General features: G+C 36.9%; 1 protein-coding gene across 1 annotated transcript in view; it reads left to right on the top strand.

Moving 5' to 3' along the window:
* The window catches only part of LOC136852519 (YLP motif-containing protein 1-like), a 277,111-nt gene that overhangs the window by 93,723 nt on the left and 165,798 nt on the right, over nt 1–17,590 (top strand). The window contains 2 exon segments of the mRNA XM_067127217.1: nt 3,366–3,500; nt 6,924–7,126. Coding sequence (XP_066983318.1) covers nt 3,366–3,500; nt 6,924–7,126 — 338 coding nt within the window.

Raw genomic sequence — 17,590 nt, 5'->3', positions numbered from 1 at the left:
ACCTGTGTTTTGACACACTTTTCATTCAGCGCATTTATATTACTTTGCAATTCAATTTTTTGTATTTCTCTTGGCTTTGCAATGCTTCTTTGTTCAGAAGAAACCATGCCGAGACCAAGAAGATTTAAACAACATCTACGTTCCATAAGAGAAAGGAAGAAACGACGTCATGAAGAGGGAGGCATCCAAGAGGAAAGAGGGGGACCAGGAGCCTAAATATATAAAATATTCAATATACGTAAAATCATAATCACAGATAACACCAATATGATATAACATATCAAATTTGTCATAAAAACTTTAAAGTGTGAGACAACAAGCAAATAAATGGACAGACAAGCAAAAAGTGTCATCATAAAACTTTGGAGGCTGATATCTCAAAACTAAAGTTATCGACTTTCAAATGGAAAGTGAGACGTAATGAATTCACCTATCTCAATGAAACAAAAGCAAATGAAAGCTAAATAAATTGTCTACAAAACTATAGTTTTTTTTTATTTTGTCCAAAAAATATTTTTGGGATTTATTTTTCCACGAAACCGATCCAAGAGTTTTCAGAAATGGAAAAATATTTATATAAAAAAAAAAAACGCTCTATTACTATATTCTAATGTATAATACCTGTCTACCACGTAAATTTCAGCTCTTAGGTTGCAATAGGTATGGCTGAGTTTTTTTTTTAAGAATTTTGGGGGCGGCCCGAGAAGGAAAATATGAATACTGACCTTTTTGCTATACATAAACTAACCAGTTCCCAAAATTTCAAAGTGATTCATGCAAAAAATCAGAGTTATTAATAAAAAACGATTTTTTCAAACTCTCCCCTTAACCAAGGTGACATTGTTTACCAGTGCCTTGCAACACGTGTCAGGGCAACCAAGTCGCACATCAGTTAATAATGCCTTCCAATATAGAGGCTGGGACAGACGATAACTGGTCAGTTGTTAGGGGGGTTGCCAGAAGTACACACATAGCTCATTTAGCCAATTACGGCACCATCCAGACACACTAGGGCTCTCGCTGTCTTTTCTGGTAGTACCACCCTCCTAATTAGTGATTTTTTGTCTATAAAAGGTTACGTTTGAGTCCCCATAGGAACAAATATCAAATATTTAAAGTAATTTGTATCTTTCCAAAGTATACAAACCGTAGCCTTTCATGTTGGGGGAACCAGCCTTTGCCTTCCCGCTGCTTCTGTCAGTGTTTAATATTTAGCCACAAAGTCCAGTGGGGAAAGTCTGTGTGAAGGGGCATGTTGTCTTCCTCTCACCTCTGTGGGTATCATCTTTGTTAGTTAGTGCATGGGCCAGTCCAGCTCAAGCACATGAAGGTACTCCATATATGATAGGCTTCAGTTTGTATACCTAGGAATAATCTCAGATTACTTTAAAATTTTTTATATATTTTATAGTCTCCACTGCATATTACACATTTAGCAATGTTGATACATGTGAAATAGGCCTCATAAGTAGAATAATAAGATGCAAAAATTTTAGTGAGCAACCCGTAGGCAGAATTAGTTTACTAAATAGGTTTAAATTACTAAATTTAGGGCTTAAATAATTTGATATAAAACTTGAAGATTTGGATTAAGTATATATAGATGATACAGTTATCAGAGCCGTAATGACGCTTACGGTGCTGTAACCTGGTGTTGCATCGTTACAACGCCATTAACTTGATGCCCATTCTTGTCATTAATGCCATCTGCTGTGCTTACAGCGCTGTAAAATGCCGTTAACGGCACTGATAAAAGTGCCGTAAAATTGAATCCGTCATATAGCCATATGTCGGTGACGCACTATAACCATTTTTTTTATCTCAAAAAAAGAGAATTTGAAAATAGTTTACCTTATAAAGAAATCCTGAGCATACCAGCAGACTTTAATAACAAGGAGCTCTGTCAAATTTTGTCTATATTCAAGACTAAAACAGTTGAAGTACGAGGCTGGTACAGATAGCTTAAATGAATGCTTTGGTATCAAGAGTAAAGTATCGTAATACATTTTTAATGGAAACTCAAAAGGATAAGTAGCACAGAAAAGTTAGTCCTAGAAATGAGTCTCTCTCTTCTCTCTCTCTCTCTCTCTCTCTCTCTCTCTCTCTCTCTCTCTCTTGCTTTCAAGTAAAGTTGTGTGACATTTGTATATATCTCTATTAACCAAGCAAAATTAAATGTTTTTTTTACATAATCTTCTTGTAGTCTCATAATAAAACTGCCAGAGGTCCTGATCCTTCCAAGATTTGGGCAGGTTTCCAGTAGTTGGTATGGATCTTTAACTTTTGGTATATTATCACGGTGCACACCCTCTGCTGTTTTTATAACTTGAAATTATGTTAAAATAAATGGCATGCATTTTGAAATTAATTCATCCACAGTAAGTTGTTTCCTATAATAATGTATTGTAGTTGTAATACAGGTAGTCCCTGGTTATTGGCAGGGGTTCCTTTCCGACAGTGTGACGATAAGCAAAAATCGCTGTTAACTGGAAATTGTTGATTTTCGGCACTTATTGGCGCCAATAACTGAGTATTGGTGCCGCTGTTAGTTATGTATCAGAGCCAGTACCCGATTATCGCTGGATATTGGTGCTGAAAATCGCTGATTTTCGTCGCTAAGACAAGCCCTGTAAAACCGGATCGCTGATAATCGAGCCCGCCGATAACCAGGGACTGCTTGTATTATGATGATATAAACTACACTTTCAGCCACAAGTCTGCATCTTTTACCTCTCATGAAATTATAAGGTCTTCAGCTTTGAGATCTTATAATTTCACTGTATTTCAGGTTATTTTCCAAATGGAATTGTATGAAATGTTATGACTAGTAGATTCTGTTTGTAAATAAAAATGATCCAATGAGTAGCTTATAAATGATGTTAATTCCCCTTATCCTTTTGGTGTGAGTAAATTCATCATGGTTAAAAGTGTACAAGTTCATTTGATATATCAAATGATAGGTTTTGTGTATATTATGAAAATTGTCAGGCTGCATAAAAATCTGTCACTAGTTGGGGAATCTGGTCATTGTGATGTTAAAATGGAAATGTTCAAATTTATCGTGTCATGTCGTAGGAGATTGGTGGTGGCAATTAATACAGGCCTGTGTGGTTTTACTGTGATGGTAAACAAAGTGGAGTGCAGGCAAGTGTAGGGTGGCTTTGGCACCTTGGGTTTATGTTAGAAAACAAATATATATGAAAATGTTAGTAATGCATGATTTTTCAACAATCAAAATTTTCCCAAGAATGAAAATGCAAACTTTTTGTCCATGAAATAAAGTGGAAAGTAATTTAAGATAATCCTAATGGAATTTTATTGTTATTAGATAGATAATGAAATAATAAAGAAATTTTTCTTTTTAGGTGGTATCCCAGGTCTTGATTTACCTCAGCACTCGACAGATGCCGAAAAAGATAAAGGGAAACCTGAAGACAAACCGGAAAAGAAAGCTATAAGTAAACCTGCATCAGTGACCAGCACCCCTGATGACAAAATAGGTATGTCATGAGAACCTTTTTATGGCCAGTCATATTGAGAGTAGGGAGGTTTGGCTCAGTGGCTTGGTTAATTGTGTAGTCATTCGGGTTATAAATAAGCATTGACTGCGCTAAGTTAATGTTCATTTGGTGTATCAGTAAATCTTACTGCAGTGGACCCAGGCTTTATTGTAGTTCAGCATTTGTGGCTTCATTTAGCCTTGGATTTTTCTGTGGAACATAAATCCAAATAAATCTTGGGAAATTCACTAATTTGCAGATTTTATATAAATAAGTATACCTTAGCTTAACCCGACCACTGAGCTGATTAACAACTCTCCTGACTAATTAAGTGTGTTTTCATGTTATTTTCGTTGCTAAATCCATTTTTTATGGTAAAAAAGTGATTTACTAATTTTCAAATATTAATGTTAATATAAACACAGCAAAATATTAGTAAAATGTGGTTTTTCAATGCATATTTAGATATTTAACATTCTTTATGTCTCCTGATTTGTTTTGCTGATGTAAACATACCTCAGTTCACCCCCCCCCCCTCTCTCTCTCTCTCTCTCTCTCTCTCTCTCTCTCTCTCTCTCTCTCTCTCTCTCTCTCTCTCTCTCTCTCTCTCTCTCAGTAGTATACGTAACCTTTAATGAAATATGAATTACTGTATTATAAACAAAAATACAGGACTAAAAGTCCAAGAAGTTCATGACGACATGGAATGAGTGCGTGCATACGTATGTCGATGTTATAGTGAATGCTAATTTTCAAATATTAATATTAATGTAAACACAGCAAAATGCAGGTATCAATAAAATAAAATTTTATTTCACTTACAGAGCCCATTTATACTACTGTATTATATTGCTCTATTATCATCGTGATATGTGTAAAAAAATGATTGTCCAGCCATTTGTAATGTTACGTTCTCGGAATCAGCTGATGGAACTCACTACCAAAAGAATTGGGAAAATAATTTTTTAGTTGCTAAAAGAAACAAATGTATAAGTGGAATTATTTATTTTTAATTTTGTACATAAAAGTAAAATGGGTATAAAAGGTAAACTAACATACTTTACTGTATATACTCGCATATCATGTGACTTTTGAAGACCTATTTTTGAAGGTAATTTTAAGGGGGTCGCATCATACATGAGATATGAAAGTAGTTTATGTAATGTTCACATTAGTATCATATTATAAAATACCAACATAATGAATATGCATCTTTTCCTTGGATCTTTTAAAAAGTTATGCTTTGCTTCACTCCATCCAATAATCTTGTATGTACAGTATTCTCATATTACTATTGTATTATAAGTTACAAACATAGCGATCAGTGTTTTGCTTTGGAAATCAGCTGAGGGGAATTACGGGGTAAGTCTATTTCGCTGAACAGTATTTAACTCAATTCAGAGCAGTTTTCTTGCTTCTAGTTAGCATAAATGAATCTAGGTATTCTATTTATATGGGACAAGGTTATTTGTCGTAATACGAAGTTTTTTTAAGTTGAAATATGACTGAAATATGTGTTGTGAACAAAAATTTAGCTTTTTTTTTTTTTTATAGATGGCATTGGGGGGGCATTTTTTTTTTAATCAACAGATTCCGTGTGCTATTTCCACTTGATTTCATCATAATACAAGCTTTACGTATTTATCTTTTATGGGCGTGAAAACAATAGTAAAATGTGTTCTTTCATGTCCAGTAGTTTTGATTAAAATACTTCTCTCCAATTTTATTTATTGTCAAGTTTGATGGCACATCAAAGTTTACGGGAGTTTCATCCATGTTGCCAATGCATGATAATTTATAGTCATTAGCAGCTAGAACATTGTTTTTTCAGCTTCAGCTACAGTTGCAGCTTAAATTTAGCAGTATATTTCCTTGCCGATCTCTCCTCCATAGTGAATAAGGGTATAATGTAAAAATATATCGGTCACATATTCTACGTGATGTCATTTGTAACATAACTATGGAAATTTTTTACTATCGTACAATGGTTGAAATGCAAGTAAAACAGCTGTTATCTGATTCAGTTATTCATAGCAAAACAGCTGTTTCTCATTTGGTTGTTTATGGCTGTATGTGTTTATGCAACGAGTATAATGTTGCTAACGATATTTTTATCAGCCTTTTATTATTTTTTTTTTTTAACTAATTTAACTAGAAGATAGGATACATAAGATGGAGGAAAAGAGGTTAGTCTGTTGTAATTTTGTCTCTCAAAAAAGGAACTTGAATGATACACAAGGTATATGATAAAATAATTTTTTTAAGAGTGAAAATTTGGGGGTCACATGATGCATGAGATTGAGTGTTACACGAGTATACAGTATATGGTATGTTAAGGAAAATCCCAAAACAGCTGTTTCCTGATTTGTTTTAGTGATGTAAACATACCTCAGTTTACCCCTTCTCTCTCTCAGTACTGTACATAACCTTTAATGAAATATGAATTACTGTATCATAAACATAAAAATACAAAATTAAAACTCTTAGAAGTTCACGACGCCATGGAATAAGTGTGTGCATACATATGTATGTTACAATTTTTTTTTTTGCTTTGCTTGATGTACTGTACCATTTTTATTACAAGTTTAGTTGATTCTAAGTGTGATGATTAACACATGCAACAGTACACAAGAGAGTATTTTATCACTTGATTGTATTTATAATTTGGTATTTTTTTCAATGCATATATTTAAATATTTAGGTATGGTACTTACCCCTGCTTTTGAATTCCCAATGTTTCTCTTATGTACTGTACTGTAAAAAGAAGACGAGATGCTTGAATACTGTATAAGAGAAATGGTTGTGCCTGAATATAGGGGGAACTTTATTAGTTTTCACAAGTAGCCGTAAACCAAATATTTTTATGAGTAATGTTGTAAGATGACTTTAAAATGATACTGAAGTGTTTTATGATGATAGTATAAGGTATATTTGGTATAGGATGGTAGTTTAAGGTTATTTTGCGTAGGATGATAGTTTAAGGTATATTTGGTGTTTGAACTATTAAAATATTCAGTTATACCTGTAAGCATTTCTAGAGGGGGGGGGTTAACACCCTATCACGTATTTCAGCTTATCGTGGGTGGTTGTGGTCCCTAACCCTTGTGAATACAGGGGGTTGACTGTAAAGCAAGATTAACAAAATCAAACACTTGCCCACCATTTGTTTTGGTTGTGTTCCTGTTCATTTGGAGTTTTAAAAAATGTAACTGTGCAAATGTTATTCCACTGACTTGAGGGTGTAGTTTCAAAGACTTATCAGAATCTGTTCCTCATGAGTATCCAAATCAGGCCCCTCCTTCTCCTCAAATGCCACCATCACTTCATTATATCAGACATCTTTTGGGTTAAGCTTTCAAGTTTATGCAGAGTTATATTTGCTAGATATTATTCTTTGACATTTCAATTTGTATTTTGTTTCAGATGTGAAATTTGGTGAATCTTCAAAACTCATTATTGGACCAATTGGTGTACCCCCTAGCAAGGATAAATTCACGCTACCTGAAGATGACTGGTATGATGATGAGGATGATAATGACAAGAAGGATAGTGATGCAAGAGATGCAGGAGATAATTCTGATGACAGTGATAAACATGAACAAAAGCAGCAACCTATTGCAGACCAAGTGAGTACTTTGGTTTAATTGTAAAAGATATGTTACAGGTTAATATACATAGTTATTCTTTGAAATACTGTGTATACTGTAGTTAAATGCATGTGGATACTATTATTTATCAGTCAACAGTGTTCTTGAATTACCCTGTATACTCCCAAAGTGCACATTGCTACCATGATTTTGAAAACGGCCAAAGTTTTTGATCATGGCGGTAGAGTGGGTCACGTACGTATCTGTAAATAGTCATCTTGAATTCCCCATTATACTCTCCCAAATTACCTGTGGATAAAATAAATCTAAAAAGTTATTAAATAAAAGTGTTTTTTACATTGCTCTATATATTCTCCCAAAGGGGCTGTGGAGACTATAAATTTTAAAAATTACCAAAAGTTATTGAGCATGTGACTACAGTGGATCTCTTAGCTGTAGTTTTTATGAATTACCCAGTGTGTTCTTTCAAAGACACCATGTATAGTAACACCTCAAATTACCAGGCTTCTGTACCTACCAGTTGTATTACAGTATTAAAATAAATATCTTGAATGTTGAGTGTCTAGTGCAAGTTAGCTTAGGTTAGGAACTACGTATTTCCCACCTTATAATACACACTAGAACATAAGATGCACATGTGGCAATATATGTTTAGGAAAAATGAAAAACCCACATTTTAGCAAGGATACTAATAACTTGACTTGTGACCTCCCTGTCTACCAGTGGAAATTAATATAAATGCACATTATGTTTAAGCTTTTAACTAATTACTAGGCCTAGAAGCTTTACATTTGGTTCCTTAAATATGAAACATCATGCTTGCAACCAGGCTTACCAAACTTATGTCTTGTCTAATAATTCATTAGCTTCTTGCAAAACACTGGTATAAACAACAGCAATTACTGACATAAACAACCAAATCAAGAAACAGTTGTTTGCACTTCATGAAGAGGTGTGTTAGTTGTCAACTTGTTAATTCCCAGCATTGACTTCCATAGTTTAAATAAGTTTTCTTTCATCCTTCATACAATGGAGAAGGACCTAACCTGCTAAGCGTCACCAACAGCATATCTCTGTCGCCCACATCCCATGTCACACCGCCTTCGATGGAGTAACACATTCTCCCTCTTAGAAGACTGGTGCCACACTGATCAACCTCAGAAATACACTTTACTCTTATACAAACTGTAGGAACATCATTTGGTAACACTTTGAGCAACTCAGGGGTAAATGGCAACTTTTTTGCAATGGAAAGTCAGTCTGATAGAGGACATTACCTCTTGCTTCCTGCTACGCTTCAGGCGTTCATTGATAAACAATTGATTTCTTTCTTTATTGATCCCATTTATCCCCATAGTGAGGGTTCCAGAGCGAAAGAAAAATCTTTTGCCCAAACAGATATTATCACTACTGGATGTAGAGACCTATGATTACTTCAAGACTCAAGGAGGCACCTCAGAATCCTCTAACATAGATTGTTTAAAATTTATCTAATTGTGGAGAAAGCCATAATTCACAGTCAAGCATCGCATTGCCAAGTGACCGCAGAATAACGGATAAGGAGAAGAGTCCTTTTACTTCTCATTTATCCAAAGCTGTGAAATTTATTGTTCAGGATAAGGGAAACCCTGTGGATTTTTTTTTTTTTTTTTTTTAAGAAGATCAAGTCATGGAATGGAGCACAATGTAGCAGTAATGAACAGATGTGCCAACCAGTTTCTACATGAATATATAGAAAGTTTGCCTACAATATCATGAGCACTAAAATGGTATGAAGCAAATGAAAATGAATGAAGCCAAAACCATTCATTGCCCTGCTGTCTCTGTTTCAGGGTATCGTGTATGAAAGAAGAGTGTTTTCCCTTTTATGTTTCATGCTTGTAAGCTTTAGGATATAAAAAAGCAAAATAAATGCTTTCATTCCTTCTTATTCTGCATTATTTAATATCCTATGATTATACAATAAACAATATCGGTGAAAAAAAAAAAACAGAAAAGCATAATTATTAGCATATACCAATGACCGCTCTGCAAGCAAGAAAATGGGATGATACGGGATGGCGACATCTCCCATAAGTGATGCTTAACAGGTTAAGAAAATATACCAGTGAATTTAAGCTGCAGATTGTAGTTGCAACTGAAGAAATGAGTAATTGGCAGGCTACAAAGCATAGAAAAAGCTATGTCTGAAGCTGGCGAAGTCACATCAATACTTTACGTAAAAATTTATGCATTTATAAGTAAAGATGAGCTACATTTTTATCAAGTTGTGTTAGTTTTATATAAGTAACTGTATAGATATTAGTTTTACTCAACCGCGACAGCTTAAAAATTTGAAATTCGTGGGAGCTTTCTATTGTTTTGGTGTCAGTAACTCTGCCCCTCCCACTTTTGGGGAAGCGTAGGTACAACACAGCTGAAGAGCTCAGTTCGTTTTTGCCGGTCAACAACTGATCATCGGTTGTTGAAGCAGCTTTGGTTTGAACTTTGGATGTTGTATCACCAGATGGTTTTGACTCTCATTGCATTTGCTGAAGTATTCCTTGCTTTGGTAGCATTTACACTAATTAGATTAGCTTATTTAGTGTGGACTTTTCCTGATTGTGACTTAATATGTCTGACTCTAGTTCTTCTAGTGTCCGGTTTTGCAGCAATGGCTGCAATACCTGGCTCACATCAGTCAAACATGACTCTCATACCATAGGTTGCCAGTGTAGAGGACAAATTTGCTCTAGTAACTTAACCCTTTAACGTGAAGCCCTATTTACAAAAACGTCTCCCCGTATGCCGGCGCGTTCGTGAGTTAGCGCTGAAGCGAAAAAAAGTTTTTTTCAAAAAATCACAGCACGCTTAGTTTTTAAGATTAAGAGTTCATTTTTGGCTCATTTTTTTTTGTCATTGCCTGAAGTTTAGTATGCAACCATCAGAAATGAAAAAAATATCATTATCATATATAAATATTGGAATATATGACAGCGAAAAAAAAACTCGTATATAATTGTATACAAATCGCGCTGTAAGCAAAACGGTTAAAGCTAATGACTTAATTTTTTTTAGTTGTATTGTACACTAAATTGCGATGATTTTGGTATATAACAAATTTTAAAACGATCAGAGCAACACAGAGAAAATATTATCACAAAATGATGCATGAATCGTAAGGCGCTGACATAAAAAGTTTTTTTTTTTCAAAAATTCACTATAAATCGAAATATTGTGCTAGAGACTTCCCGTTTGTTGAAAAATGAAGCTAATTGATTGAATATTACTAGACTGTAAGTGTCTTAGCTTACAATTGCAGTTTTTGACCATTTCGGTCGAGTTAAAGTTGACCGAAAGTTGAATTTTTTCTATTTATCATGATTTATATGAAAATATTTCAAAACTGATAAAAGCTACAACCATGAGTTATTTATTGTTGTATTGTAAATGAAATTGCGCAGATTTTCATATATAAAACTTTATGTAACAACTAATATAAAACGGTGTAAATATTACGACAATGAGACAAAAGAATTTCTGAGATGTTCGGCCGACTTACCGCGCAGACGTAAGGAAAATGTTTTTTTTTAAAATTCACCATAAATTGAAATATTGTGCTAGAGACTTCCAATTTATTGCAAAATGAAGGTAAACGATTGAATATTACTAGAATGTAAGAGTTTTAGCTTACAATTGCGTTTTTACCATTTTCGTCGAGTTAAAGTTGACTGAAGGTTGAAATTTTGACAGTTATCGTGATTTATGTGAAAATATTTCAAAACTGATAAAAGCTACAACCATGAGCTAATTTCTGTTGTATTCTACATGAAATTGCACACATTTTCATATATAAAAGTTTATGTAACGACTAATGTAAACGATGCAAACATTACGACAACATGACGAAAGAATTTCTGAGATGTTCGGCCGAGTTACGTCGCAGAGACGCAAGGAAAAAATTTTTTTTTCAGAAATTCACCATAAATCGAAATATTGTGCTAGAGACTTCCAGTTTGTTGCAAAATAAAGGTACATGATTGAATATTACTAGAATGTAAGAGTTTTAGCTTATAATTGTGTTTTTGACCATTTCGGTCGAGTTAAAGTTGACCGAAGGTTGAAATTTTGGCAGTTATCGTGATTTATATGAAAATATTTCAAAACTGATAAAAGCTACAACCATGAGTTATTTTTTGTTGTATTCTACATGAAATTGCGCACATTTCCATATGTAAAACTTTATGTAACGACTAATATAAAACAGTGCAAACATTACGACAACGTGTTAAAGAATTTCTGGCGGACGTAAGGAAAAAGTTTTTTCAAAAATTCACCATAAATCGAAATATTGTGCTAGAGACTTCCAATTTGATGCAAAATGAAGGTAAATGATTGAATATTACTAGAATGTAAGAGTTTTAGCTTACAGTTGTGTTTTTTACCATTTCGGTCGAAGTCAAAGTTGACCGAAGGTTGAAATTTTGGCAGTTATCATGATTTATATGAAAATATTTCAAAACTGATAAAAGCTACAACCATGAGTTATTTTCTGTTGTATTGTACATGAAATTGCGCACATTTTCATATATAAAACTTTATGTAACGGCTAATATAGAACAGCGCAAAAATTACGACAAAATGACGAAAGAATTTCTGAAATTTTTGGCTGAGTTACTGCGCTGGCGTAAGAAAAAGTTTTTTTCAAAAATTCACCATAAATCGAAATATTGTGCTAGAGACTTCCAATTGGTTTGCAAAATGAAGGTACATGATTGAATATTACTAGAATGTAAGAGTTTTAGCTTACAATTGCGTTTTTCGACCATTTCGGTCAAGTCAAAGTTGACCGAAGGTTGAAATTTTTTGTAGTCGACGTTTGCTACGTCCACTTGGCATTCAACAGACAATTTTAGTCGACGTTTGCTACGTCCAACAGGCGTTTAAGGGTTAACTTATGATGAATGCAGAGGGTGGGATCAGGGGAAGTGGAAGACTTTGACTAATTATTTAGACAAACTTGAGAAGAATAGACAGAGAAAGGCGGCTACTAGTGCCGAAGCTAAGGGTTCTGTTAGCCAAGGTTCACCTGCTTTACCTGCCCTTTCTATACCTGTGACTGCCTTTTCCCCCATCACCAGTTCTCCAACTTTTCCTGTAACTCTGTTACCCATCTCCCAACCTTCGGAACCCGATGCCATTGCCAGTCTGGAAGCCAGGATAGACCATAAGTCTGGTCTCTTAGTTAATACTGTAGCTCAAATAGGGGCTTCAGTAAGAGGTCTTATGGATAAGATTGATGTCAGTGATCACGGTGCAAGTACAGTGTCAGTGGAGGAGGTGACTACTCGTCCCACCAACGCTCCTAGATGAAGGTCCGTGTCAGGCTCCCTTAAACCTGGAAGGAGGCAAACCTTAAGTCCAAGGGAGGTCGGTGGGGTTTACCCACGGGTAGTTTCCCCCTCAACCAAGCCCGTTGTACAAGGATCCCTGGACTCCAACTTTGTGTACATGCGCTTTCTCCTAGTGATTCGGATTGGGGATCCGATGGATCCAAGTGCAGTGCGAGTAAGAGGTGCAAGTGGCGCTTCAAGAGTGTGTCCAGGCCATGGAAAAGGCCCATTTTCCATGGCTGAGAATGATTCCCCGATTCCTTGTAAGCAGTCCAGAGATTGGGAGCAGACTCCCAAGCCGTCTTGTAGCTTTTGGGACAATCCCAGTCATGTGTCGCCTATAGTATCAGTGTCAGAGCACCAGTGTTTGATGCCCAAACTGGCTTCCAAGAAATGTTCAGAGCATCCTGTGGGATCCAAGGGATCCAAGATCGCAGTGTATTCCGAGCATCATAAGGAATCCAAGTGGTTAGTGGGAACCAATGGATCCGAGCACCCAGTGGGAGCCGAGGGATCCAAGCTTCCAGTGGGTTCCGAGGGATCCAAACGTCCAGTGGGATCTGAGGGATCCAAGTGTCTGGTGGGATCCAAGGGAAACAAGCGTACATTGGGATCCGAGAAGCATGCAGTGTTTGAGCAGTTACCTGTGCACACACATCCTCAGTGTTTACCTGTTCACCTTCCAAGTTGGTGTCAACTGTATCCAGACTTCCGGTGCCACACTCTGGTCGCCAATCGGTCCAGGATCCTTCATTGGAACAATCCAGCATCGTCTAGAAAGTATTCTAGACCACAAGCAAAAGCCGACAGTGTCTTATGAATCTGCGAATTTGACTACTCCTATTACGTCTGAAGAAGAGGGCTTTGACCAGAAACAGCCCTCTTCTGCATGTGCGTCTCTTTTAAAGTTCTGCTTTCCAATTTTCTTTTCGCCAGCGACCCCTCTTCTCCGAGTTCAGCATCCATGGTGAGACAGCCTATGGAATCCTCCGGGTTGCCTAAGGTGGTACTGTCTTCTCCATTGAAGAAAGCCCTGTCTGGCATTGAGAGTTGGCTGACAGTGAAGAGGGATTTGGTCAAGGTTGTTTTATTGTGCCCCTCCTTATTTGTTGAAGATAATGTACCTGTCTTATGTCACTGGGGAAGCTTCCTCTTTGTGAGTTTCTGCCTCCTCCTAAGGGGGCTTCTTCAGTTTGATTGATTCAGCATGAAGATCAGTATTCTCCTCTACCAAGATTTTGTTCATGTTGGAGCTAGATTACTTGGATTGGACAGTGGTCTCATTGGTGAAGAAGACTGAAGATTGCGCTACCCTCCAAGACAAATTTTTGCTGACCTGCTAGGAGTGCCCTCTTGTGCAGATAAGGCAATTAGGGATGGATCCCAGGAGCTGGCAGCCTTGTTTACAGTGGGAGTCCTCAAGAAGAGAGAGCAGTGGTGCTTACTCACCACAAAAGGAGTTACTCCACTCCAGAGGTCCGCACTCCTTTTTGCTCCGTTGGACCACTGTAGCCTCTTTTCACATGCCTCAGTAGAGCATGTAGTAGCGGAGTTGCATAAGAAGTCTACACAAGATCTGCTGGTGCAGTCCACCAAATGTCCTAGGGAGTCAGAACCTGTTCCTTTGGCTGCTTCTGCTTCGAGGACAATCTCACCACTACAGCAGCCGCCCTTTTGAGGTGGTAGAGCTAAGTTCCAGCCCCATCCACAAACGAATCTTCGGTGAGTTCGACCAGTCAAGAATACTTCGGTCCAGCCTTCCTCTCGCAAGTGAGGATCCTGTCCTCCTTGTCCTGGTGGGAGCAAGACTCCTACATTTTTGGAGCAAGTGGAAAGTCAGAAATACCAAACTTTGGGTATTGAAAGTCATCAGAGAGGGATATGGCATTCCTTTCAGGGAGAAATCTCACTTAGTGTCCTTTCCCATCAATGTGGCAGCCTATTCTATAGGCTCAGAGAGGTTTTTGGCCCTGTTACAGGAAGTTTCGTCTCTGCTCAGGAAGAGAGCTGTGGAGGTGGTCGAGGATGTAAGCACGCCAGGGTTTTACAACCATCTGTTCGTCGTCCCAAAGTTATCGGGAGGTTTGAGACCTGTCCCGGACGTCAGTGCCCTGAATTTCTTTGTTCAAACCTTGAAATTCAAGATGAAAACCAATCAGTCAGTCCTGTCTTCCATCCGTCTGGGGCAATGGATGGCAACTATAGATATGCAGGACGCATACTTCCATGTTCCAGTATACCCGGATTCCAGGAAGTATTTGTGGTTTGAGTTCCAGGGCTGAGTCTTCCAATTTCGGGCTCTGTGCCTCAGCCTCTCCACAGTCCCTCAAGTTTTTACCCGGTTCTTGCCCCTCGAGCGAAGTGGCTCCATCTTATGGGAATCAACATTTGTCCGCATCTAGGTGACTGGCTCCTGTGCTCCCCCTTGGAATCAAGATGCACAGAGGACCTTCAGAAGACACTCTCTCTGGCTCAAGAGTTGGGCCTGTTAATAAACTTGAGCAAGTCCCAATTAGTCCCTAATCAGTCAATTCTGTATTTTGGAATGAAGATCGACTCTAGCTTTTCGGGCTTTTATGTCCTACAAGAGAGTCCAATCCTGCCTCCGGACGATTCAGAATTTTCTTTCTCTCGTCATGTTCAGCCAGTGAGTGGATGAGTTTGCTAGGCACTCTCTCATCCATAGAGAAGTTCGTGCCTTTAGGAAGACACCACACGAGTGTTACAGTTCTTCCTAAAGGCCAGTTGGCAAAGGAAGGCCCTTCCAGACTCATTTGTTTTTCTGATCACACCCAAGATCAAGGAGGACCGCCGGAGGTGGCTTGTGGAAGGAAGATTCTCAGAAGTGAAGTCTCTACACCCTCTGAGCCCCAGTCTCACCTTATACTCAGACACTTCAGATCTGGGTTGGGCACTCTTCTAGGGGACATGGAAGTGTTGGACGTGGTTGCAACCCGAGAGAAGTCTTCATATTAACCCTTAAACGCCTACTGGACCAATCATACGTCGACTAAAATTGTCTTTTGGGTGCCAAGTGGACGTACCGTATGTCGACTACAAAAAATTTCAACCTTCGGTCAACTTTGACTCGACCGAAATGGTCGAAAAGCGCAATTGTAAGCTAAAACTCTTACATTCTAGTAATATTCAATCATTTACCTTCATTTTGCAACAAATTGGAAGTCTCTAGCACAATATTTCGATTTATGGTGAATTTTTGAAAAACTTTTTCCTTACGTCCCTGCGGTAACTCAGCGAAAATTTCAGAAATTCTTTCGTCATTTTGTCGTAATTTTTGCACTTTTATATTAGCCGTTACGTAAAGTTTTATATATGAAAATGTGCGCAATTTCATGTAAAATACAACAAAATACAACCCATGGTTGTAGCTTTTATCAGTTTGGAAATATTTTCATATAAATCTCGATAACTGCCAAAATTTCAACCTTCGGTCAACTTTGACTCGACTGAAATGGTAAAAAAACGCAATTGTAAGCTAAAACTCTTACATTCTAGTAATATTCAATAATTTACCTTCATTTTGCAACAAATTGGAAGTCTCTAGCACAATATTTCGATTTATGATGAATTTTTGAAAAAACTTTTTCCTTACGTCCACGCCAGAAATTCTTTTGTCATGTTGTCGTAATGTTTGCACCGTTTTACATTAGTCGTTACATAAAGTTTTATATATGAAAATGTGCACAATTTCATGTAGAATACAACAGAAAATAATTCATGGTTGTAGCTTTTATCACTTTTGAAATATTTTCACATAAATCACGATAACTGCCAAAATTTCAACCTTCGGTCAACTTTAACTCGACCGAAATGGTCGAAAAACGCAATTGTAAGCTAAAACTCTTACATTCTAGTAATATTCAATCATTTACCTTCATTTTGCAACAAATTGGAAGTCTCTAGCACAATATTTCGATTTATGGTGAATTTAAAAAAAAAACATTTTCCTTTCGTCCGCTCGGTAACTCTGCCGAACATCTCAGAAATTCTTTCGTCACGTTGTCGTAATGTTTGCACCGTTTTATATTAGTCGTTACATAAAGTTTTATATTTGAAAATGTGTGCAATTTCATGTAGAATACCACAGAAAATAACTCATGGTTGTAGCTTTTATCAGTTTTGAAATATTTTCATATAAATTACGATAAATAGAAAAAATTCTACCTTCGGTCAACTTTAACTGGACCGAAATGGTTGAAAACTGCAATTGTAAGCTAAAACACTTACAGTCTAGTAATATTCAATCAATTAGCTTCATTTTTCAACAAACGGTAAGTCTCTAGCACAATATTTCGATTTATGGTGAATTTTTGAAAAAAACATTTTTTTACGTCCGAGCATTACGGATTCATGCATCATATTGTGATAATATTTTCTCTGTGTTGCTTTGATCGTTTTACAATTTGTTATATACCAAAATCATCGCAATTTAGTGTACAATACAAAGAAAAAAAATAACCCGTTAGCTTTAACCGTTTTGCTCACAGCGCGATATGTATAAAATTATATATTAAAATATTTTTTTGCGCTGTCATATATTTCAATATTTATATATGATAATGATATTTTTTTCATTTCTGATGGTTGCATACTAAACTTCAGGCAATGACAAAAAAAGGAGCCAAAAATGAACTCTTAATCTTAAAAACTAAGTGTGCTGTGATTTTTTGAAAAAAACTTTTTTACCGCTTCGGCGCTAACTCCAAAACGCCGGCGCCATACGGGAGACGTTTTTGTAAATAGAGGCTCGGCGTTTAAGGGTTAACATCAAGGAGCTGAAAGCTATTCACTTAGCTCTTCAGCACTTTGCAACACTAACTTTCAACAGCACAGTCATAGTACATTCAGACAATTCAACTGCCCTAGCGTATATGAAGAATCAGGGAGGGACTCACTCCTTCTTTCTTTACCAAGTAGCCAAGGAGCTTCTCCTATAGTCATAGTCACACATTTTATATGGGGCAAATTAAATGTCCTAGCAGACAAATTAAGTCACTGCAAACAGGTCCTACCTACAGAATGGACACTGAATCCGCAGGTGTGCGCAGACCTATGGAAACGGTTGGGGAAGCCATCGGTAGGCCTATTT

The sequence above is a fragment of the Macrobrachium rosenbergii genome, chromosome 25 (assembly GCF_040412425.1).
Source record: "Macrobrachium rosenbergii isolate ZJJX-2024 chromosome 25, ASM4041242v1, whole genome shotgun sequence".
In the NCBI taxonomy this organism is placed as follows: Eukaryota; Metazoa; Arthropoda; class Malacostraca; order Decapoda; family Palaemonidae; genus Macrobrachium; species Macrobrachium rosenbergii.
The sequence above is the reverse complement of the archived record's forward strand: the minus strand, read 5'-3'. Positions and strand labels throughout refer to the sequence as shown.